We start from the raw sequence: 24,986 nt of genomic DNA, 5'->3' as shown, positions 1-24,986 counted from the left end.
GGTGGAAGAAGAGAGGGAAGGAAGGAAAGCAGGCAGACAGGCAAGCTGTAAATCGAAACCATCCATAAATGAGTTTCTCACTAATGGAAAACTTGTGGTCATTTCTAGTTTTTTCGCAGCCCCCCTTTGATCGAAGGCCTTGGATCCAGATTGCAGTTTCCAGTTCACTTCTGTGCTGTCTCTCTCTGCTGACGGTCTACATAGTGGTCAAAAAGTGTTTGAAGAAGCAGAACCTGCCCTGCAGGTAATGAGTGTTTTTGTCCTGTCTGAAGACCGCCCTGTAAAATGTGTTTCTAATGAGCGTACAAGATGAGGAGGTAGCTCAGCAGTGCACAGCACGTGCAAGCCAAGTCTGGTCTCCAACCCCGAAGAAGAAAGTGTTTTTACATGAGAATATGAAACAGTGGGTTTTGTTGTGACACTCACACATGCAAATGCTATACTTTGCATACATACATTCCGCTCCCCATTGTCATCTCTTGTCCCCCCAACACAGACACAGACACAGACACACACACACACACACACACACACACACACACACACACACACACACACACACACACACACACACACCAGTTACCGGCTCTTTTTTCTTGATAATTTTCCTTCTACCCTCAGGAGACAGACGGTTGCTAGATCTAGGTTCTGGGTGACAGGAAACATGTTACAGTTGTCTTTCTGAGTCTGGATTAGTTCGCTGACCATGATCATCTCTATTCGTTTACTTTAAGATGACATCATTATGTTCTTAACAATGGCTCAGCAAAACTTTGTGGTACATATATATGTATGTATGTAACTCATGTTGTTTCCCCATTTATCAGTGGATAGTTTTGTATTTTGGCTACTGCAAATAGTGACGTAGTAAACATGGTCACTATCTTTGTGGTATGCAGACTTAGAATTCTTCAGTTACAGACACAGGAATAGTAATTAGCTGTGGCAGTTCTATTTTTAGTCTTTTGAGGAACCTCCATACTAGTGGGCACTCTAATTTTCATTTTCACAAACAGTGTAATAAGCCTCTTTCCTTGTATCTTTTCTGTCATTTTCCCCTCTGATGACAGCCATTGTTGACTGAGTAGTTTTCCTTAATGACCATTGTAGTTTTGACCTATATTTCCTTAATAGTTAAGGATGTTAAGTTGTGTGTGTGGGAGGGTGGGGGAGTTACTTATTGGCCATTGGTTCTTTGAAAAAAATGACTGTCCAATTCATTTATTAATTGGGTGATTTGGGTTTTTTTTAGATTTAGATTTTTTAATTTTTATTTATTTATTTATTTATTTATTTATTTATTTATTTATTTATTTATTTATTTTGAAAATCGACCTGGATACAACACACAATGTTTCTTAATTGTATTCACTCTTCAGACCCTATCTTCCATTCTCCTAGCCCCCTCCCATCACCCCCCACAAAGATCTGTCCTTTGAACATGTATTTACTTATCTAACCCACCAAGTCCGATTAGTGCTACCCAGACACACAGAGCCATGTGTCATCCACTGGAACGTGTGGACAACTTTGCAGTGCCACATTTCTAAAAGTAAGTGACTCTCCCTCCCCAGCAGCCACCAAATGCCAATAGCTTCTCAAGTAGGGGCATGAACTCCCAAGCCTCTCCTGTGTCCGTGATGGGAATTTTGACTAGTTTGACCTTGTACAGATCTTGTGTAGGTCATCACAGCTGCTGTAATTTTTGTGTGCCAGTCATGCCACACCCAGGAGACAGAATTTCACAGCACTCTCTCCTCTCTATCCTTTGGCTCTTACTGTCTTTCTGCCTCATCTTCTCTGAAGGTCTCTGAGCCTTGGGGTAGGAATGCGGTGGTAGATACAGATGTCTCACTGAGGGCTAAACAAAGTCACTTACTTTCTGCACTTTGAGCAACGTGTCTCTGCACTAATCACTACCCTAAGACAAACCTCTCTGGCCAGCGTTGGGAGCAATATAAGTCTATGGATATAAATATAAATAGAAGGAAGTTTGATAACAATCATTTAATAGAACAAATCAGTAGATTCCCTCCCAGGGACTGTGAGTTCCTCCATCCAGGTCACATCCACCACACATGAATTTACCCCTGCAAAGCAGACCTCAAATCCCATCGATAGATCTGTTAGTAATCTCCATAGAGTCTTGCTATAGTTCACCTTCTAGCACTATATAAGGTATCCGGTAGGGAGAGAGTCTCCTGGGCAAGTCAAGATTGCTCTCTCTGTGGCTTAAAACCACAGAATGTTGTGTCTTCAGCAATGCACTCTTACTACTCAGTTCTGATGAGCAGCCATGAGCAGCAGCGATAACCTGTATTGTTTGGATGTTCCTGGGACTCTGACAAATTTCATTATTTCATTCAGCTTTTTGCTTGCTTTTTTTTTTTTTTTTTTTGTCCTCCTGAAATTTATTCACATCCTCTGTGACTTGTCTGAGCATAGCTATAATTACTGGAGTTCTTTGTGTGGAAGTTCTTTAGGCTGTCTTCATTAGAGGCATATCTATTAGGGGATTAGGGATTGGGGTGTAAGATGTGTTGTCTTGGGTGTGTGTGTGTGTGTGTGTGTGTGTGTGTGTGTGTGTGTGTGCCTGCCTGCCTGTGTATTTGTGAATATGTGTGTTGCTTTCATTTTTTTTTTTCTGCACTGGGTGAGTCTTAAGTGTGCAAAGTGATCTGTTGATTGGCATGCTCTCCTCCTCCTCTTCCTCTTCTTCCTCTTCTTTCTCCTCCTCCTTTTGTTTGTTATTGTTATTGTCATTCAGGTCACCTTTCTCTTCCAATGGAGGTGTTAACAGTGTTCAGGGGAAGCCTGGTTTCCCTACTTAGTTCAGGTGTCTGTGAAGCCTGTGTACCTGGAGGAAAAAACCAAAACTGGGTCTTTGTTTATTTTCTATGTAACTGTCCTATTATGTGAACAGTTGGTGAGGGTTATCTCCCCTGGGGCAGACTGTCTCCCCGCCCTGTGGTACAGTTGGTGAGGGTTATCTCCCGTGGGGTAGACTGTCTCCCCACCTTGTTGGTGAGGGTTATCTCCCGTGGGGTAGACTGTCTCCCCACCTTGTTGGTGAGGGTTATCTCCCGTGGGGTAGACTGTCTCCCCACCCTGTGGTACAGTTGGTGAGGGCTATCTCCTGTGGAGCAGACTGTCTCCCCACCCTGTGGTACAGTTGGTAAGGGTTATCTTCCGTGGGGTAGACTGTCTCTCCACCCTGTTCTACCCATTGGTGAGGGTTATCTCCGGTGGAGTAGACTGTCTTCCCACCTTGTTGGTGAGGGTTATCTCCCGTGGGGTGACTGTCTCCCCACCCTGTGGTTCCGTTGATGAGGGTTATCTCCCGTGGGGTAGACTGTCTCCCCACCCTGTGGTACAGTTGGTAAGGGTTTTCTCCCATGGGGTAGACTGTCCCCCCACCCTGTGGTACAGTTGGTGAGGGCTATCTCCTGTGGAGTAGACTGTCTCCCCACCCTGTGGTACAGTTGATAAGGGTTTTCTCCCATGGGATAGACTGTCTCCCTGCCCTGTGGTACAGTTGGTGAGGGTTATCTCCCGTGGGGTAGACTGTCTCCTCATCCTGTTCTACCCATTGGTGAGGGTTATCTTCTGTGGGGTAGACTGTCTCCCCGCCCTATTGTTGGCTTCACTGCTCAGTGAGTTAAGGGAGTCCTTTTCCAAAGTTCTTGCCTGGCTCTACCTCGAGTGTTTTTATCCTATGTTTTCCTCTGTGGTGTCCTAGAAGTCAGTTTCTTTTAATTAAGATCTTCACCCATTTTAAAAAGATTTTTCTTTACAAGGTGCAAAAGAGAGGTCCAGTTGTGGTCAATATGTGGACATCTAGTTCTCTGGGCGTCGTTTTATTCTCTTTTTCTCTAATATATGTCTTTGGCACATTTGTTAACAAAAATAGCGTACAGCTGCATGAGCTAATTTCCGAGCCCTTTATTCCACTCCATTAGCTTACCTGTCTCGTTTCATGCCAGTGTCACGCTGGTTCTGTAACTATGCCTACACTATAATATGATTGAGAGCAGATACTGTGATGTGTTCCAGCTATGTTATATTCATAACAATTTTATGAATTTCTTCCTCTATGTATGACAATGTCATCGGAGTTTTAATGAGATAGAATGGAATCTATACAGTGCTTTTGGCAATATATCCATTTTCAACCATTTTCCAACCTGCCTGTGAGCACAAAAGTCCTTCCTTCTTCTAGTATCCCCTTTCAGTTTTTTTTCTCTTCAGTGTTTTAATGTTCTCATTTTGAGATCCTTCACCTCTGAGTTAGACACAGTCCTATGTTTATTGTTGTTTGGTTTGGGGTTTTTTCGTTTGTGGTTTCTTGCCAGTGCCAGTTGAACACATTACGTAGACCAGAATGGCCTCAAAGTCACAGAGGTCTGCTTGCCTCTGCCTCCCAAGTGCGGGGATTAAAGGCCTGCACCCCCATGCCCTGCCTCGTCATTGTTTCTCCACAGTGTACACCAAGCTAGCGGGCTCAGGGGCTGTAAGGGTTCTCCTGTCTCCGGCTCCTATCTCCCCACAGAAGCATCGGGGTTGCAGATTCTCCGGCTACTCATCCGTGTTTTTACATCGCTTTAAGAATTTGAACTTGGGTCCTGGCGCTTGTATGGCAAGCACTTTTACCACTGAGCCCTGATGCTCCTTACCTGCCTTGTCTAGTCTGGTGGCTTTCCACGGGGCTATTTATTTATTTATTTAATGTATACGAGTACACTGTAGCTGTCTTCAGACTCACCAGAAGAGGGCACCAGATCCCATTACAGATGGTTGTGAGCTGGGAATTGAACTCAGGACCTCTGGAAGAGCAGTCGGAGCTCGTAACCGCTGAGCCATCTCTCCAGCCCCTCCATGGGGCTTTTTTAATTCAACTCATTGGATTTTCATTCCCGGCAGTTCTGTTCATTTTCTTTCTCAAAATCTGTTTTGAGTTTTTTTTTTTTAATGTACGCTTTTGATTTTCTCATTCATGTCCTGAATTCATTTCCTTAAATAATTTGTTTAGTCGTTTATGCCTTCTTAGGGGTCATTAATCATTTTTATAAGTAGGCTTTTCAATTGTTTGCCCCAAATATCTTTGTGTTCACAAGCTAAGGAGTTATGATTTATTGGAGGTACCATGTTACCTTGCTTTTTAATGGATTTCTTTTGCTTCTGGGTGTGGTGTAATATCCATTAGGCTGTATGCTACTTCCGCTTTTCTTTGGGTGTTTGTTTAGCCAGCAGCTTTCTCTCAATGGCTCAGGCTCTAATAGCACTTAAAGAATTAGCCATAAGTAGAAGCAATTTCTAGATTGGAATGAGTAGCTCCCCAAGTTTCTTTTCATAATGTAATGAACAGCTTGCAACAGAAACAAAAGAGAGATGGAGCAAAAAAAGAAAGAGAAGTTTCTTTCCCCATAAGGCAACCAGAAATATTTAAGACTAGATAAGAATGTCTTAAGATGGGGCTGGAGAGATGGCTCAGTGGTCAAGAGCACTGGCTGCTCTTCCAGAGGCCCTGAGTTCAAATCCCAGCAACCACATGGTGGCTCACAACCATCTGTAATGTCCTCTTTTGGTGTGTCTGAAGACAGCAACAGTGTACTCATATATAATAAATAATAATAAAAAAAGAAAGTCAAAGATGATATGTGTACATGCAAGAAAAAAGTCAGGTGGTGATATAGAGAAGTTAAGTGTGTGGGTAAGATGGCCACACATCTTACTATGTCATCAGAAGGCAGGGGACAAGAGAGCACAGCACACAGATATCCCCCAAAAGAATGGGGTACAATTATTGATAGCAAAAGTTATTTGGTCAGACAGTTAGACACGACAGTGAGTTTGGTCATCCAAGAAGGAGACATACCATGAATAACCAAGTCATGTAGGTAAAAGATGAGCAGAACTTGAGTTCTGTAGTAACTTTCTTTGCTTTGCAGGTTTTTCTAGTCTTGACCAAAATAAGTAAATTAGCATTCTTTTCAAAACTTCCATTTCCTAAATCTGAAACTATATGCTACTTTAACATATGTATGTATTTTTATTCTATATGTGTGTGCATTTTGCGCTCATGTCTATGTGTACTGCATACCTGCCTGGTGCCCTTGGAGGCCAGAAAAGGATGCCAGGTCCACTGGAGATAGAGTTATAGATAACTATAAGCTACCACGTGGTGCTAGGAACTGAACCAGGGTCCTCTGCAAAACCATCAAGTGTTCTTAACCACTAAGTCACCTCTCCAGACCCTCTATAAGGCAAAAAATTTAGATGAGCCACAGAAACTTACCTAAGTAGGTCAGAAAGCTATGCCAAAAGAAGAGGGGGTGTGGTATATAAGATTTGGAGAAAGCTCAGTCATCATTGCTGGCTTGGAGCTTGGGAAAAGAAGGCTCTAAACAAGGAATTTGAATCACTTCTAGAGGCTAGACATGGTCCTCACTTGACAGACAGCTAAGAAGTGAGAAGTCCATTGAGCTCTAAAACCTCAGAGAACTGAATTCTGCCAACAGACAAAGACAGAAGTGAGCATGACCCATCCACAAAGACCTAAGTTCACTTCCAACCAGTAGGAATATATCCCTAAATGGAACCTCCTCCAAATATGACATTAATCCACTTCTCAGACGAGAGCCTTCAAAACAACTAACCTGGCACTAAAAGCCCTGTCCAGGGTTCATTTCTTAATTCTGCCTATCCCATGTATCCTATTTAGGCCATCTAAATGAGTAAAAAGGAAATACTAAGTCCATTCTAGGTGATTTCTTACCCCAGTCCTGGATTAATAAGAAAGAAAAAGGAAGGGGTGTGTAATTATGAATTATTGCCTTCATCTAATCTGGTTACCCTATCGGTTTATCCATTGGGGAACTGGATCAACTAAAAACAATGTATATACTAGTGCTCATGAAGCTAATAGTTTTTACAATTTGCCTCCACACAGCAAAGTTAGAAGAGTATCAGTTCTTAAAGTTACCTTTTGTGTTCTGGAAACAAAGTCTCACTACATAGCGCTAGCTAGCACTGACTTTGCTATGCAGGCCAGGCTGTGCTTTCCTGGGCTCTCAGATATCTGCATCACTTACTCCCAGTGTTTCATCTTTGTCTCTTGCCTCTGCCTCTTGAGTGTTAAGGCCGAAGGTTTGTGCTACCACGTCTGGCTGGTTAAAATTTCTTGAAGAACAAGTGTCCTTTTTGAGGTGACCCATTTTCATCATCATTTAAACAGAAACCCCCTTAGAGTTTAAAAACTGAAAGTTGGGGATGTCATGGTACCAGATGCTGACGTTAACATCCATTCCAAAAGTGTGTGTCACACTTCGCAGCTCCTGTGTGCTTTCATTTTTATACTGAGGCTTCTTGTGATTGTGCTGCCTTTGCCATGGGCATGAAAAGACCATTTACTGTCTTCTGTCCTATATTTACCTGAGACACCGTACTTAGCTGTAAAGCACCATACTTTAAAGAGGAAGTTGGGCAATTATAAAATCTAATCAGATTCATAAAGAATTTAGGAGCTCAAATAAGAAACAGCTCAAATGCTGTTCCTTTGTATGACTAAAATAAGATACCAAAGGCTTGCTACCTTAAGGGAAAGTTCATCATGGTTTATGGTTTGGGGCAGAGCAGGGTCGGGCAGCTATGGTGTGCTGCATTGTGACATGCAGATGGCAGAGTAAGAACTGTGTGTGTTTGTGTGTGTGTGTGTGTGTGTGTGTGTGTGTGTGTGTTTGTGTATGCAAAAGAGACACCAAGGTGAGCTTATAACAACCTGCTTCTACAATGCCAGTCCCTGAGACCTAACTTACTCCTATGGGTGCATATTAATTCTCCCAAGTGTGGCCCCTATGACCAAATTCCCTCTAATCAGGACCCACCTTTAAAGTTACTCAACTTGTCCTTCACCCCACAATGTGCTTCAAAGTGCATGAAGGTCTAGCTTTAGGGGTTAGACCACATTGAAAACAGGGCATCAAATAACCAAAGAATGCTCAACCCAAGGAAAGACCTAAGGGAGGGAGAGAGAGGGAGGGAGGCTGCTTTCAACTATCGGAAGGAGTAGCTGTCTCCAGCCACAAAGGTCACACTCAAAACTGTAGTCCAGAATGGCTCTCAGAATGGGAGACTATAAAATATGAGGAACATATGAACAGTCTGTCTAACTACTAATGCTCTCTTGAAATTGTATGGAAGAAACAGACTTGTTCCCTCTCAACTGTTTCATGAATTGCTCTCTGACACAAACATCTGAAAACCAGACAAAACTTGAGTGAAGCTAGTGTTTCCAGACATTGGACATCAGCAACAGAAAAACATAAATGTAACTACAAGCAGGGAAATGGTAACATTATGATTGCTCACAACATATCGGACTATAGTCAATGGCCAATCTGCTCTAAAGGTAGGGGAGTCCTGATACCCCAAGTTAAGAAAACATAGCAAGAAAGGAATCCTATAAAATCCCATATGATACACAGAACACAGATGTCAAAAATCTTAACAAAATTAGAAATTAAAATCTAGTCATATATTACAAGTATGCTACAGCATGGGAACATAGAGCATGTTCTAGGAAGATAAGAAAATGGACCACTCAAAAACCCAAGGAGTGACAGTTACACAAACAGACTGAAAGAAACCCCATGTGGTCCTGCCAATGGATATGGAAAAGGCTTTTGACAAAATTAACATCCATTCATAACTTTAAAGAAGAAAGAAAGATGCTCATGAATTAGGAATCCAAGGGGGGATTTCTCAAACCAACAAAGACTGCCAGAATCACTCTGATAGTGTGGTTGTGATAAAGGAAAATTGCTCTTGCCTTAAAACCGGGAAGGAGGCAAAGATGCCCATGGTTACTGCCTTTGTTTAGCGCTGTGCTGTAAAGTCCTGGCCAGTGTGGGAAGACTCAAAGAAAGGCCTACAGAGTGGAAAGGAAAAGGGGAGAATATCTCTATCTTTGAGGCAAATAACTTGATCATGGTTGCAGAGAAGACTTTAAAAACTATCAAACAGCTATTAGAATCAATAACCCTAACAGTAACAGAGTCTTATGGTGCAAGTTCAAAAAAATGAAGGTCGAGTATACTCTATATGCTAACAATAAACAGACACTGAGAAGTTTTGTTTGTTCATTTGTTTGTTTGGTTGGTTTTCAAGAAAGGCTGTCCTGAACTCACAGAGAGCTGCCTGCCTCTGCTTCTCATGTGCTGGGATTACAGGCCTTCCCTACCACCACCACCTCCAGGCCAGAGAAAATGTTTAAATGCAGATTCTAGGATCATCAAATAATAATAAGGGCTTGGCTCTGCATTTAACAAAACAAATGCAATACCTAGAACTAGCATTACTGTGGACAGAAATTGAAGTAGACCTAATTAAATGGAAGCATATACTAGGTTCAGGGATTAGGAGACAAGATATTATTAAGGCGCCATTTTTTTAACCAAATTCATTAATGGGTTGAAGCCATCTAAATCGAAAGCCAGGAAGACTGATTAGTAAAAATTAAAAGACCGACTCTACAAAGATAGGGAGAAATGCAAATAACCCACGGCTGGTAACATGATTTTGAAAAATAAGAATGAAAGTGGAATCAGGTGTGGTCATACAGGGCCACAATCCTAGCAGTCAGGAGACAGATGCAGGAAGACTGAGTTGAAGGCCAGCCTGGGGTAAGACCTGTATCTCAAAAAAAGAGATAGCTGAACAGTTCTGAAAGAATGGTCATAGACAGTGTGACATTGATGAAAGGACAGGGATGTCAGTCAGTGAGGGAAAAAAAGGGCAAAAAAAAAAAATCAAATCAAATCAAATGGTTAATTGCTTTTGATTAAAAAATACCAGGCAATTCCATACTGAAAGGGAAATATTTTCAACTACTGGTATTGGAATAATTAGAATTTAGGAGGGAAAATATGATTTATACAAAGTAAGATAGATTATAGACTAAATAAAGGAGCTAAAGTTAAGACATTTCTGAAAGAAAATATCTTTGAAACTTTAGGTTAAGCAAGTATTTTTCTGTAGGATTCAGTACAAACAGAAATGGGTAAAGGAATATAGTAAACTTCATCGAAATTAAAGTATTCGCCCATGGACTTCGTCAAGAAAACAAAAAGTCACAAACTTGGGGAAAATATAAATATTTCTAAAATATACATTTGACACAAAATATTTAGAGAGAATATACAGCTACATATTACTAATCAGAGATAATCCGTCTGCATAAACAAGATACAGTCATGTAGGGAAAAACCACCTAGCCATAGAGACAAATTTCAAAAGCTGTACGTTGAATGGAGGCACAGAAGATTGTGCATTGTGTGATCCTGTTTAGGTGAAGTTTGGGATGAAGAAAGGCTAAACAATCAATGATCAGGAACAACGGGGTGGAATAAAGGCATCTGACTGAACAGATGCAGAAGGAAACCTACAGAATGCTTTCTGTCATGATTGGCTCAAGGTTATATACCATAATCACTTGTTAAATGTATCAAATCTTTCTCATGGCTAGACCTCACTCTTAAATATGCACACATAGACGAGAACTCCAGGGACATGAAATGTTCTGGAAGACTCTATTTGGTAAAGGCTACCTCATGGAACCATTGTGGTATTGTTGAGCGGTCCCTATGTTTTCATTGCAGACCCAGCAGAAAGACTCGTGAGTCCGAGCGGGACAGTGGTGCTGACGAGTCGATCAACCTGGAGGAAGTTGAACCCCAATTGCATCAGCAGTAAGTTCCTTCAAAGAGCAACTCGGCCTCCTAGCTGCTGGAGGCTCCCTACTTTAACTTGACTGTGCATCACACCATGGCATTCGGCAGCACCCTCTGCCCAATCTGTGTAGGCATCAGCGTCCTTGGGATTGATTACCTCTCCTCTACCTTCTAAACCCACTTAGATTTTTTTTTAAAAAAGGAAATTCTTTCCTGGTCATTAAATAACTGGTAAAACTGTATGTGTTACCCTCATGCTCCTCTAGGCCACTATGTGAAGGTGGGATCATGTCCAACATTAGAACTCAAGATACAGTCATCAAGAGAATACTGTTATTCCGGGGATGCGAAGAACTCCCTCCCTGCCCACACTCGTAATTTCTCTCTGAGACCAAGAGTCTAATGCCCTTGTCATGTCTCCTCTTTCCTTGTCTGGCTTCTGAAGTTGTTTTTGATCTCTTTCAGAAACCAAATGCAGAGTGAAGACGGCGAGAGACTGAGGAAAGGTGAGTCTTGACTGCATCTCTGTTGAAAGAGGTTTGAGCCCCCAGTGCCTGTAACTCGTGCAAGCTTTAACTTGAGACATGCCGGGTCTTACAATAAAGCTAGTGGGGATGGGGGAGAAAGCAAAGGAGAACAGGGAGGAAAGTAGCTGTAAACAGGTGGCGTTGTTCACCACCCAGTGCCCAAGGGCATGCTGGGTCGTCAAGATCTAGGAGGAGCAGTACACAGGGTTGTTACATCTATAGCAAGCATGGCCTGAGTCTCATTCAGCATGGCAGCTTCAGCACCCAGAAGTGACTCAGTGGCCTATGTAGAATGAATGAAACAGGAGTGTGGAGTGATAATGAAGGAATGGGGCGTGATAACATGTTCCCTCAGCCCCAGCCACAAGACTCACTCCGGGAGTTTTGCAAAGAGAGCCACAGGGTTGAGGTACTGCTGATTGTTAAGACTGGGTTCAGAAATGATTGAGGACAAGCAGAGGGAAGGCATAGAGGGTCAGCAGGATGCCAGAGAGAACCAGCACCAGGCAAAGTAAAGGGTAGTTGTTGAGGGAAGCTTGGAAAACAGTGTAGCCCAGCTGGCTTTCCTCAGGCTTCCTCCTCTTTCAATACTTTGTTTCTTTTTCAACATTACAGTGGTCTCCTACCTGTGTCTTATCTTTGAAATCTGCCAAAAGAAAGCCCTCCTACTGTGAAATCTTACCCAATCTCTTGTTCTCTTTTGTTTTGTTGTTTTGTTTTTTTCAGAGTTAAAATCTGCGAGCCTGAAATAGGAAGCCCAGAGTTTTGTTCGCAATCTGAAAACATCCTCAGATGATTGGACTACTTGATTAATTAAAGAACAAAATCCGAAATACCATCCATATTTTAGCTCTGTCCCCTATGCCAGAAGCAGACACTAATTCTGTCTTGCTTTGTTTAACTCGGTACACACTCATAGACCAAGTGCACTGAAATAGCTTCTTTCCCAGGAGTGAAATTCTGGACCAACTTCTAGTTCAGATCAGATTCCTGTCCTAATTTTGCATAGTGTTTTTATATAGAACTCCTTGTTGTAGGAATACTGGCTTTTATCTGTCTTATACACATGCATATCCCAGTACACTTGTATCCTTGCATCTAACAACTACCTCTTCAGTCAGGATGGAAGGGGTGTATTTGATGATGTTATTTGATGTGTTCATGTTAATATCTCAAAATAATAGCAAAGCGTGTAGCACCCCTACAATGATCTAGAGAAAGACCCAGCACTTATAAAGAACATTTGTCCCTCCGTCAGGATCAGTAATGAATATGATGACCTGGGTGATATACAAGTGACAGTGCAGAGTTATCAATGGTGGGAATCAAGAAACACAGAGACAGAACCATCTCTGGATCCAGGAGCCACTCCTCCCTGGGCTGCCATTGATCCTGGGAGAATCCACCTGCCTAGCCAGCAAGTCACAAGCTTTAGCAGGCAGCACTAAAGAAAGCAAGACGGACTTACTCTGTGCCCTGAGTCTTATTTCTCCTCTTGAGGAAATGGGATGCCGGGAATGGTCTGGAGACAACTGTGCAAGGATAAGACAGCCAAATTTTTCAAGACCAGAGGAAATGAACAGGATCCAACCAATAAATGTTTATGAAGGATCAACCTGCCCAGTCCTTTGAAAAGTCAAGAAGCCAGAGATAGACTGGTGTGTCTCAATGGATGTAGACATCAGCCACCTCAGTACTCAACAGATGGTTCATGATCCCCGTGTAGAGCAGCTACATTGATGAAATGCAAGAAGGAAGGCTGGAATTCTTTCAGCTCATGACTGGCAGGAAAAGAGGGAAAGCGGCGATCACAAAACTCTGAGGCTACCTTAGTCTGCAGATACCCCAGTGGGCATGGCTTGGCCCTTTCAAAGAAGGACAAAGACCAACTGATGCTGAAAAGCACGTGGTGTGTCTGTAAGGCATGGAGCAGTCACCACCCACACTTACAGACTTCAGCGGGTCTGAACAGCAAAACATTGCTCTTTACAGTTTGCACAAAGGTCCCTGGAGGCCTGAAGCCTGTTTTGCTAGCAGGCTTCATGCTCGTAATGTTTCCGTGAATACATCTTGACCCAGCCTGTGCAGACTCAGGGTTTAGCTACTTGCTAACGTGTTCTGTACAGAGTGGATTTCAATAAAGTTTTCTTGAAATTTTTCAAGTACACTTTTTTTTTTCCTGCCACGTCAGTAGTGATGTTATGGGATAACGTTCCTACTCGTCTCTCACATCTCTGTGGCTAAAAGTCTCTGACTCCTCCCAAATCCTCCTTTCTTTCCTTCTTCTCTGTCTGCTGTATAAGAAATGAGGCTTGGGTTTGCATATATAAATATATTATTGATATATATATATCAATAATGAGACGTCTCTAAGAGTTGGGTAAAATTTATTTTCTGAGTGCTAGTAGGAACCCTCAGAATAGGGAAGCAACACTTTTCAGATTGTTACCTTTCAAGTTGAGCAATTTTTAAATAATGTGCATATATGTATGAGTAGCAAAAGCTTAATGTAACATGATCACCTGAAAACACATTCTTGATGAGTTAATAATATAAAAATATATGTCACATGAGAATAATGTGAGAGAAGCCAACAATATTCTAGAACAGGGAACCTGTCTAGATTGTGGGGGACAGGGCTGTGCCTAAGTTCTCCAGAGAAACTCAGGTATTGAAGACGGTGCCTCAAAACACATTTGTTTGAAGATCGGATGAAGCATTAACATGCCCTTTACTGAAAACATCTCTCCTTTGCATATTAAATTTTCTAGACTTCTTGTGCTCCAAGTCTGAGGGCTAAAGAAAGCAAAAGAGAGTTGCAGCAGGCCCTCAGGTAGCTCACTGGCTAACCCTGCCTGTTTGTCATGGGGTCGGCTCTTTGATGTTCCTGTTCCACCCAGTCCTCGCCATCACTGAGTTGTAGCTCATGAAGCACTGTGCCCATTTTGCTCCTGGGTAAATCTAAGCAGAGAGATGTCAGAGAACAAAGTGTCTGTTGGGAACCCTCCTGGTTAGTCCCCCCCATGCACAGACAACCCACTTTCTAGTCTCTCTGGGCATAGAAGACACAGCATTTTGCTGGCACAGGTTGACTACATTAGTCCACATCCTGTGCTACCCACTCCCAGTCCCAGAGGTGATGACCGTGGAAGTCAGAAGGAGGCGTGTGAGGATATGAGTAGCAGGAGACTTCATCATGGGGACAGTAGAAGGTAGAGGAGTCTGCACATCACATTCATCACTGATCCTGAGGGATCAAGTGTCATTGTATTCATTACCGATCCTGATGGCCTCCCACTGCTCCCTCTGCTGGACCATTTGTCATCCTCTGGTTGACACCCTCCCTTCTCCCTCTCTGCCTTCTGAGACAGCTTCGTCCATGCCCACTCCTCACATTTTCTAACCTGAGTCTGAAAGCCAGGAGTCATCTTTGACACCAACCCTCTGACATTCCCTCAGAACCCACTTGCTTATCACCAGGTTGGGGAACACACCCCTCGTTGAGGCCCCACCCCTAGTTGAGGACCTATTGGCTGTTGGTGGTTGCTAGAGGAGGAAAAGTTGCTTTTCTTTGTGGAGGCTGGCCATTGGTGGGTCAGCGCGGGTCCCGCACCCTGTCTACTCATTCCCACTGATCAGTCTGTCTCACTGTATTCTAACCAAAATGCCTAAAGAAATGGAGTTATCCCTTTCATTCCCTTTTCCCTAGACATGCCACTCTGGTGTCACAAACCTTTCCATAGACACACTCAGTTTTTATCCATCCATCCATCCAACCATCCATCCAACCATCCACCCATCCATCCATCCATCTCTATGTATCTATGTATCTATGTATCTATGTATCTATGTATCTATGTATCTATGTATCTATGTATGTATGTATCTATCTATCTATCTATCTATCTATCTATCTATCTATCTATCTATCTATCTATCTATCTATCTATCGACCTAGCTATGTATGCATGTATTTACGTATCTATCTATCTATCTATCTATCTATCTATCTATCTATCTATCTATCTATCTATCTATCTATCTACTTACATATCTATGTATCTATCTACTTATCTACTTACCTATGTATCTATGTACATACCTACCCATCTATGTATCTATGTATCTATGTATCTATGTATCTATGTATCTATGTATCTATGTATCTATGTATCTATGTATCTATGTATCTATGTATCTATGTATCTATGTATCTATGTATCTATCTATCTATCTATCTATCTATCTATCTATCTATCTATCTCTGTGTTTGTATGTGTCCATATACACGTGTAGCCTTTATTTGGGCAGATCACTCTTGCTAAGATGATTAAGAAAAGGACTGGTCTCACATGTGACCTGACAGCAGCTTTGGTGCAGTTACCTGCATAAAATTTCAGCACGTATGAGAAGGCCCCACTGAGGCCCCACCCCTAGTTGAGGACCTATTGGCTGTTGGTGGTTGCTAGAGGAGGAAAAGTTGCTTTTCTTTGTGGAGGTTGGCCATTGGTAGGTTTCCCATGTCCCAGTGGATGATTTCATACCCATGTGTATATAAGGAGCATTAGACTCGGTGTGTTAAAAATAAATGCATAAGCAAATAAAATCAAAGGACAAACGACAACAAAAAATACCAAGATAATATAATTTCCTGTTTCAAACAGATCTGGGTTTGAATCTAAATCACCTCGGATAAATTGCTTAACTTACTCATCTAGAAAATGGAGTAATGGCGAAGCCCTGTACATCTTTATTGTATCCATGTTCAATTTTACCAGTGTGACGCTTAGCTTCAGCTAACTTAATGTGATCTAGAGTCACCTGGGAAGAGTCTGAATAAGAGATTGTCCTCGTTGTTGGGGTGGCCTATGAGTGTGTCTGTAGAAGACTGTCTTAAGTTAATTGATACGTGATGACACATCCCACTGTGGGCGGCACTGGTCCCTATGCAGAGGCTCCTGAACTATGTAAGAGTGGAGAAGCCTCGTTGAGTGAAAGCAAACAGCCCAGCAGGTAAGCATGCCCTGCTCTTGACCATGAGTAGGATCTGACTGTTTTAAGCCTCAACCTTGACTTCCCTACGGTGATGAACTATAACCTAGAATTGTAAGCAAAAATAATCCCCTTCTTCCATGATTCTCTTTGTGTCAGAGTCTTTTATCACAGCAACACAAATGGAATTAGAACAGTTAGAACTTAAAGTGAAGCTTCATGGGTTTTTCTCAACGTCGACCTATTCACCCCATTAAAAATACGGAGTCCCATGCTGTCCCTAGACATATTTCTAAGCCTTCAGTTGAATATCCAATGTCATCGACAATTTGATTTTAAATCTGATTTTTTTTATCAACCTTATTTTCCCCTCTCACTCTATGAGGAAACCATGATGCTACTAGATTTAATTGGTTTATATTATCTGAGTTGTCAACCACTCACGTTATCCCTTCATTTTGAAATACTTCTCACCATTTGTCTCTGTTCATCATAGTCTTAGTCATTTGTGGGGTGTGTGCGTGTGTGTGTGTGTATCTATGTGTGTGTGTGTGTGTGTGTGTGTGTGTGTGTGTGTGTGTGTGAATTAAGATTCATTCATTTGGCTAAGCTGGATGTCCAGAGAGCCCCAAGAACCTCCTGTCTCCACCTTGTCCGTACTGAGATTGTACACATCTAGCTGCTGGGACTGACTGTCCTACCATTTTTTGTACGTAGATTCTGGGGATCCAATCTCAGACCCTCAACCTACACAGCACACACTTCACTTTACCTACTGACCTATCTTTCTAGCCTTCCATTTTGTTCATTTTAAAACAAAGCTTACCCACAACAAACATTATCAGACCACATACTACACTACCAGTAAGACTGCATATGGTTGATACTGTGTCTTTGGATCACAGACGGTGCTCCACCAAGTGTGTCCAGTTTCTGTCTTCAGACTTCTGAGGGAGCACAAGGACCCTGAACAAGTGAGCAAATCGTGTATGGCACAGAAGCCACCCTGAAGCTCTTGATCTGAGTAGCTTCATCTTCCACATTCCAACCTTTCTCCCACCATCTTGGCTTCCGACCTCTGCTTGCTGTATCACTGGAACCTGATCCCTGGCCCCTCCTTGATCTCTGTCCTCCTTTGCCTTCTGTGACTATGGTGAAACTCTGACCAAAAGAGTTTGCCAACTTACAGGTTTGCCAACAAGAGAAGTGAAGGTAGGAACTCAACACAGGAACCTGGAGGTAAGAACTAAAGCAGAGAGCACAGAGAGATGCTGCTTACATCCAGCCATCTTTCCTCCATAGCCCAGGGCCATCTAAATATGACCTGGATTTATAACCCTGGAAAAACTGCTCTGGTTAAACAGGACTGTCATCTCCCAGGTGGGGGAGTGAGTATTCACACCAGTCCTATTATTCCCAGCTAGTAGTACCATCAGGATAATAGAGTAGATAACCCTCTACTCAGGAGGAAAAACTGTATGTGTATCTACCACTCCATTTTGGTAAAATAGTAACTAAAAAAAAGGCTTCCATATCATGGTAGCATATAGTTTTTAGGAGTCAAAAGGGGAGTCCAATTGTGCTTTCTCCTCTCAGGAGATATAGGCTAGCTAGTCTGGGTCTGGGAAGCAGGGTCCAGAGAGAAAAGATACGAAAAACAAATAACCAGAGTCAGGCATGCACAGGGTATGTGTAGTTTGGCAAGGGTGGAACAGAAAAGAAAAACCACCCATTTATAGCAAGATTTCTGGACCTGACTGTACTGGTTTGCAGCTCCTTCAAAGGACAGTCATTTCTAAATGCTCCCTGTGAATTTTTCAGAAGGCATTTTCTTGTGACCAGTGCATTAAAGATAAAAGGTGCGAATGATGAAGAAGACAGCAAAGAGAGCCAAATCAGTAGGTTTCGCATATTATGAATCAGCACTTACGAGTTCCCAGTTTTCAAAGGCCTTCCTATTCATCTACAGTTCAATCACAGTAATCGATAGACTCTTACTAGGTCACACCTTACACACCTTCTAGTAGTCTTAAGACTCTATACATGAACTGTCCAATTCAGAATGGTAAGTCTGAGGCAACCATAGACACTGGTGTCTTCTAATGATGTTTCCAGGACAAACAAAATTCCCCCAAATTCCCCATTCTAGAACCACCCCACCCCCATTTTCCCTACTTGTATATACACAAATACAATGGAGTAATTTATAAACCAGTGTTACATGATAAAAATTTTTGTTATTATTATGAAAACATTCCTTTGAAAACATAGGCATGATCTTGGCTTAGAGCATGGCCCTCTACCTTAGCCATGCTGCTGGCTCAAATGTAGCCGTGGTTTCTCTCCTTGAGGTTTGATTGTATGTATACCATTAATCCCACAATTACACACTGTGAGTTCATGGTGTTCCTAAATGCCAGAATTGAGAGCAAAAAGGGAAAAGCATTAAGTTGTTCCTACAGTCTATCACAAATGGAAGAAACGTGCAGAACATCTGGACAGCCATTTTAAGAAACAGCCATCCTGGGGTTGGGGATTTAGCTCAGCGGTAGAGCGCTTGCCTAGCGAGCGCAAGGCCCCGGGTTCGGTCCCCAGCTCCGAAAAAAAAAAAAAAAAAAAAAAACAAAAACAAACAAAAAAAAAAAAAAAAAAGAAACAGCCATCCTATTTAAGAAACAAAGAATACTGTGATAACCAGATTGCAGAGAAGGACATGAGCTCCATTTTTATCTTTGTAGGGCACTCGACACCCTACTATGTTTGTCCCTCCACTCTTCCTAATATCCAGGAGTGCAGAAAATGGACACCGCGGCATGTATACATCTAATCTAGCCAGGGCACGGCCTTTCAGTCAGACATGACAGTGTCCTGTGACCTGGCTGTGAACTTGATCTCTCTGACTCTGGTTCCTTGTTTGCAAAACAGAGTTAATCCTGCCTGCTTACCTCATGAGGTCAAAGGGAATCCTAAAGATGTAATGGTCAGGTCACTAGGTAGCAGAGTGGTTTCCCAGCATGTGCAAGGAAGGCCCTGGGTTCGATCTCCAGGACTGCTAAGGAACAACAATGTAAAAAAAAAAAAGTGACGACTATAATTCAAACAGGGAGAAAAGAAAGCAAAAGGAGAACAGAGAAAATGAAACAGAAAGAGCTTTATCCAAGGAGCAGTTCATTTCCCCTCCCCCACAGGGTGGTACTTGGTCGTGGCGGATGAGCATCAGTACAGTGAAAGGAGGAGAGCCCAGCCCACACGGCAGATTCATTCATATTACTCGAAACCCAGAAGGTCTAAACACCCTTTCAAAAGCCAGAAACAGTTCCACAGTCCCTCCCACGTCAGTCTCAAGAGAGGTCTGTCTCTCAGCCCCTCAACCAGATATGATCATGCACTCCCTATCCCCTCTGACTGAGGCCACCTTCCCGGAATCTTTTTATTTCCCTTTTGCCATTTCCCCCCTCACCTCCAAGACTACCTACTTCTCTGTCAAAGTAACAAGAGGCTCTGTCCATACCGAAGGGAACACATATTTATATTTAGTAACTAAGTGGCTGAAGCAAAAGGAGAAGGGTCCAAAATACAGAAGCTCCCAGTCAAGATTTTAGAAGACCATTGTCTAGAGCAGCGGTTCTCAACCTTCCTAACGCCGGGACCCTTTAACACAGTTTCCTCCTGTTGTGGTGACACCTCCCCTCCCCCACCATAAAATTACTTCTGTTGCCGCATCATCTGTAATTGTTCTACTGCTGTGAATTTTTATGTAAATATCTGTGCTTTCCTATGGTTTCAGACGCCTCTTGAGAAAGGACCAACTCACGGGCTTCAGAATTCCTGCTAATGAACTAGACAAGCCACCTTAACCTTACACATGGATCCGGGTATCCATGTTTGCCAGGCCAGAGAAGGGACCAGATGGACTTCGTTCTTTCTTTCTTTTTTTTTTTTTTGGAGCTGGGGACCGAACCCAGGGCCTTGTGCTTGCTAGGCAAGCACTCTACCGCTGAGCTAAATCCCCAACCCCACCAGATGGACTTCGAAACAGATGTAAACAGAGGGCAGTGGAAACTGGGGGCCACAAAGCTTTCTCTATGAAATCAGAGTAGGAAGGATGAAATCCTAAAACCTGACACTGGAAAGTCTGGGTAATCCAGGCGCAGTCGGCAAACTGGAGATAAAGTTAGAAACCATATTCTTTGGTTTAGTCACAAGGTGAAAAGACCTTTTGTCACTCACAGATCCAGCCCAGGGCTAGGGCAGGGGTTAACATCAAGGCATGGACCATCGGACACGCAGCACAGAGCAGGGCACAGAGCCCGACTTCTTCAGATCACTGCCAACCACGCACACACACCTGAAGCTTATTATCAGAACATGCCAGGCTATGCCCCGGTGTTGACTGTTATACAAACTAGTTCCATGCTGTTCCCACCAGTCCACCTGCCACTTTTTAACCACTCACTTCAAATATTCACCCCGGGGCTTCAGACCTTCCAACCTCACCAAGAATAGTCAAGCTGTGTCCATTTAGTGGGAAAACATCAAGTCTGTCCTACTGGAAGAAAAGTGGGAAGAGGGACCCGAACAAACGAGCTCACACACGTCATAGTGGGCTACTTACTCGGTTTTTTCCCCCCTGCAGTCTTCAGTGTAGTTGTTGGACTCCAAGACCCTTAGTGTAAGGGTTATATTTAAGACTCTTGCTGGTAATTACAAAGAAAAAGAGGAAAAGGAATGCCACCTTTAATGTTAAAAATAATCCCCTTCCGACCTGGCCATGCATATTAACAGACACGAATGTCCTCGAGGCTTAAGGGGTTCTGGTTGGCAAGAATCGTCGGGGAGGGAGCGTTGTAAGAATTATTAAACAGAGGGCAGATCCGTGAGTCTTGGGAATTTTCAGTCTCCCCAAGGAAGCACTCATATGTAGAAAGTATTAAATGGTTTCTTTGCAGCAGGAAATATACCTAAGAGATAATGAAAATCTTGGTCTTTGGGAGGAAGCATTGGAAATGGTTGTCACATCTTTCTAAATCTGGGTCAAGCAGAGAGTCATTGTCTCTGTCACCATCAATACCAGCAGCAGCAGCAGCAGCAGCAGCAGCAGCAGCAGCAGCAGCAGCAGCGCTGATCTCAGAGCCGGGCACTGTGTGTGGAAACAGCTTTATGGGAAGCTAAAGAAGTGGCGATTTCTTAGCCTTAACCACACTTACAGCTCTTGCAGAGGACCTGGGTTTGTTTCATGTACCCACATAGCAGCTTATAACCACCTGTAGCTCCAATTCCTGGGGATCCGATGTCCTCTTCTGGTCTCCATGGGCATTCACATGGTGCACACATACACACACACACACACACACACACACACACACACACACACACACATACACACACACACAGATAAAATTACATACACGTTAAACAAATCGGTAGACATTATCTTGGTGAGTAAACAAGGAAGCCTGAGCAGGTCTTTTAGAATCTTTCAAAGTCGTTTAAGAAGAGTAGATGACTTGGCCAGAGTTCTGCTGCTGTGACCAAAAGCAATGGCGTGGAAAGGGTTTATTTCACTTCACAACTCTCTGGTCACAGTCCATCACTGAAGGAAGTCAGGGCAGGAGCTGATGCAGAGGCCACAGAAGAATGCTGCTTATTGGCTTGCTCCTCAGAGCGTGCTAAGCCTGCTTTTACATATCATCTGACCACTGCTGGTGGCACCACCCACAATGAGTTAGATCCTCAGTCTTCAATCGAGAAAATGCACCCCAGACTTGCCTACAGGCTAATCTGAAGGGGGGCATTTTCTCAATTGAGATTTCATCTTCCCAAATGTGCACAAGCAAGGGAAGCAAAAGGAAACAGGGGGCGTCAGATAGGAGAAAACTTAAGGAAAGCTGGGTGTGGCTCAATGATATCAATGATACCTCATTTGCCTGGCTTGTATGAACTCCCTGAAAGCACTTTCCTTTAAACTAAGAGCAGAAGAAAACTTCTGGGTGTGTTAGAACGCAGGGGCAATTTGTTGTTTTTGCTGTCTGGGTGGGATGAGGAAGGCCAAATGGTTCTACATTAAGAGAGTTGTAAGTGATTATGACCCGAGAAGTTGTCCTGGTTAGGGTATGATGAAACACCACAACTGTAAGTAACTTGGGGTAAAGAGGGTTTAGTTAGCTCACAGTTCCATATAACAGTTAATCATCAAAAGCAGTGAGAGCAGGGACCTGGAGGCAGAAGCTGATTCAGAGACCATGGAGGGATGCTGCTTACTGGCTTGCTTGGCCTGCTTTCTTATAGAACCCAGGACCAGCAGCCCAGGGGTGACCTCCCCCATCAATCACTACTTGGGAAAATTCCCTATAGTGGGATCTTATGGAGTTTTTCTAAGTCAAGGTTCCTTCCTTTTAGATGACTCTAGCTTGTGGAAAGTTGACATAAAACTAGCCAGCCTAGAGGTAGTGTCAGAAGAATGTAGAGTCAGGAGAGGCCTTGGAAAGAATTCATCCTAAAAGAAGGGAGAATTGTGTATAGTGTTTCACTTTATGAAATTGGGAGCTGTTGTCGAGGAGTGGACTTTTAGGAAACTAACAGCTGTCATTCAGCTGGGAAAGATGATCCCAGAACCCCGGCATCTGTTTCTCTGAGCATTTGTGTGTGTGTGTGTGTGTGTGTGTGTGTGTGTGTGTGTATGTGTGTGTGTGTGTGTGTGTGTGTGTGTGTGTGTGTGTGTGTGTGTGTGTGTGTGTGTGTATGTGTATGTGTGTGTGTGTGTGTGTGTGTGTGTGTGTGTGTGTGTGTTTGCTCCAACATAGCTCTTCTTAAGAGAGAGCTGTTTGAGACTGGTTGGATTACAAGTTCTAGAAGCAGTCTCCAAATCCAGAGGTTTTTACATTATTAAACAGCTGGGGTGTCATTCTTCCTAGCCCTCTTCAAAAAATCCTGGGGGAATGGGGCCAAACCAGACTTATATGGAATTGGGGGACAGTAGTAAAATGAATTATTGCTGGTTCTCACTCAGACTCAGTTCACTGGGCCAATGCAGCCTGACGCTGAGAGTGATAACCCACAGCTCCCTCCTCACTGAGAACTGGCCTTGGCCAGACAGGAAGCTTCTCCCTTAGGCCTTTCTTTAGTCCAGCTTTAAAATTTGATTTTACTCATCACAATTATTTTTGGATTTATTTGATTTATTCAAAATATTGCTTTAAAATAACATCATCTTCATTTCTGAGATTTGGAGAACTCACTCAAATTGTATGCTGTTCTCCTCAGCTTAGGCCCAGGCCTGGTTAAGGAGCTGTACTCCCAGCTCCTATTACACCTCTAAGGGAAGACAACAGACAATGACTGACTAATGTAGTAATCAATGACAGTAATGTAGTAACTGATGACAAAACGTTACCCCCTCTGCCTCAAGGTAGGGCCAACTCTGGTAGAATTGCTGAGCCGTAGCTCCCAACCCCCAAGTGAGGCTCTAACGCTGGTCTCTAGCTGGGTCACATTCTTGATGAGTTTTATCCCTGCATTATGGCTGCCTCTCTTACTCCCTCTTCCTTAGATCACTTTGCAGAAATCACTGGAATAACATCCCCATAGGCTTTGCGTCTAGAAGAGCCTACCTAAGGAGGCTGGTGCCAAGAGGATTTCTACAAAAGAGATGCTAAGAGTTGGAGTCTATCATTGGCAGAACAGCCAGTTGTTGTTCCCTGGATGCTATGTGCTTTGAACATACATGTTCTCCCAAAACACATATGTTGAAACCTATCATCTGTACTCTGTCTGAGGTGGGGATTTGGGAGACATGATCACACCATGGATATTCTCCTATCAGGTACAGGGTTGGTGCTCTAGAAAGGAGGTTGAAGGTGGTGCCACACTTCCTTTGTCTTTTTGCCTTCTCCCATATGGGGACATAACCAGAAATCACTGGATTAGGAAAAAGAGAGCAAGCTTTCATCAGACCTGCAATGTTCTTATACCTTGAACTGTAAGCAATGAATATCTATCAGTACTGTTCTAAGGTGTTTCATTATAGAGCAAGAAAAGACTGAGACATTTACCTGAACTATGATGGGATGCAGTATAATGAGATGCAGTGTGATGGGATGCAGTGTGATGGATGCAGTGTGAAGGGATGCAGTGTGATGGATGCAGTGTGAAGGGATGCAGTGTGATGGGATGCAGTGTGATGGGATGCAGTGTGATGGATGCAGTGTGATGGGATGCAGTGTGATGGGATGCAGTGTGATGGGATGCAGTGTGATGAGATGCAGTGTGATGGGATGCAGTGTGATGAGATGCAGTGTGATGAGATGCAGTGTGATGGGATGCAGTGTGATGGATGCAGTGTGATGGGATGCAGTGTGATGAGATGCAGTGTGATGAGATGCAGTGTGATGGATGCAGTGTGATGGATGCAGTGTGATGGATGCAGTATGATGGATGCAGTGTGATGAGATGCAGTGTGATGGATGCAGGGTGATGGGAGGCAGTGGGATGGGATGGGGTGTGATGGAGGCAGAGTGATGGATGAAATGTGATGGATGCAGTGTGATGGATGCACTGTGATGGTTGCATTTTGTTGGATGCAGTGTGATGAGATGCAGTGTGATGAGATGCAGTGTGATGGATGGTGTGATGGATGCGGTGTGATGGATGCAGTGTGATGGATGCAGTGTGATGGGATGCGGTGTGATGGGATGGTGTGATGGATGCAGTGTGATGAGATGTGTGATGAGATGCAGTGTGT

At 43.2% G+C, this 24,986-nt stretch overlaps 2 protein-coding genes across 2 annotated transcripts in view; one reads left to right on the top strand and one right to left on the bottom strand.

Moving 5' to 3' along the window:
• Cd86 (CD86 molecule) overlaps nt 1–13,413 on the top strand; it is a 43,325-nt gene extending 29,912 nt beyond the window's left edge. The window contains exons 5-7 of the mRNA XM_032900176.1: nt 109–244; nt 10,656–10,777; nt 12,938–13,413. Coding sequence (XP_032756067.1) covers nt 109–244; nt 10,656–10,749 — 230 coding nt within the window. The 3' untranslated portion in view covers nt 10,750–10,777; nt 12,938–13,413. The remainder of the gene's footprint in view (nt 1–108; nt 245–10,655; nt 10,778–12,937) is intronic.
• An 8,828-nt stretch (nt 13,414–22,241) lies between these two features.
• LOC116897967 (histidine-rich protein PFHRP-II-like) overlaps nt 22,242–24,986 on the bottom strand; it is a 5,892-nt gene continuing 3,147 nt past the window's right edge. The window contains exons 2-3 of the mRNA XM_032899367.1: nt 24,298–24,986; nt 22,242–22,304 (exon numbers count right to left, since the gene is read on the bottom strand). The exon at nt 24,298–24,986 is cut by the window's right edge and continues 315 nt beyond it. Of these exons, the coding sequence (XP_032755258.1) occupies nt 22,242–22,304; nt 24,298–24,986 (752 nt within the window). The remainder of the gene's footprint in view (nt 22,305–24,297) is intronic.

The sequence above is a fragment of the Rattus rattus genome, chromosome 4 (genome assembly GCF_011064425.1).
Source record: "Rattus rattus isolate New Zealand chromosome 4, Rrattus_CSIRO_v1, whole genome shotgun sequence".
Classification (NCBI taxonomy): domain Eukaryota; kingdom Metazoa; phylum Chordata; class Mammalia; order Rodentia; family Muridae; genus Rattus; species Rattus rattus.
This window is presented reverse-complemented; position numbering and strand designations above follow the sequence as displayed.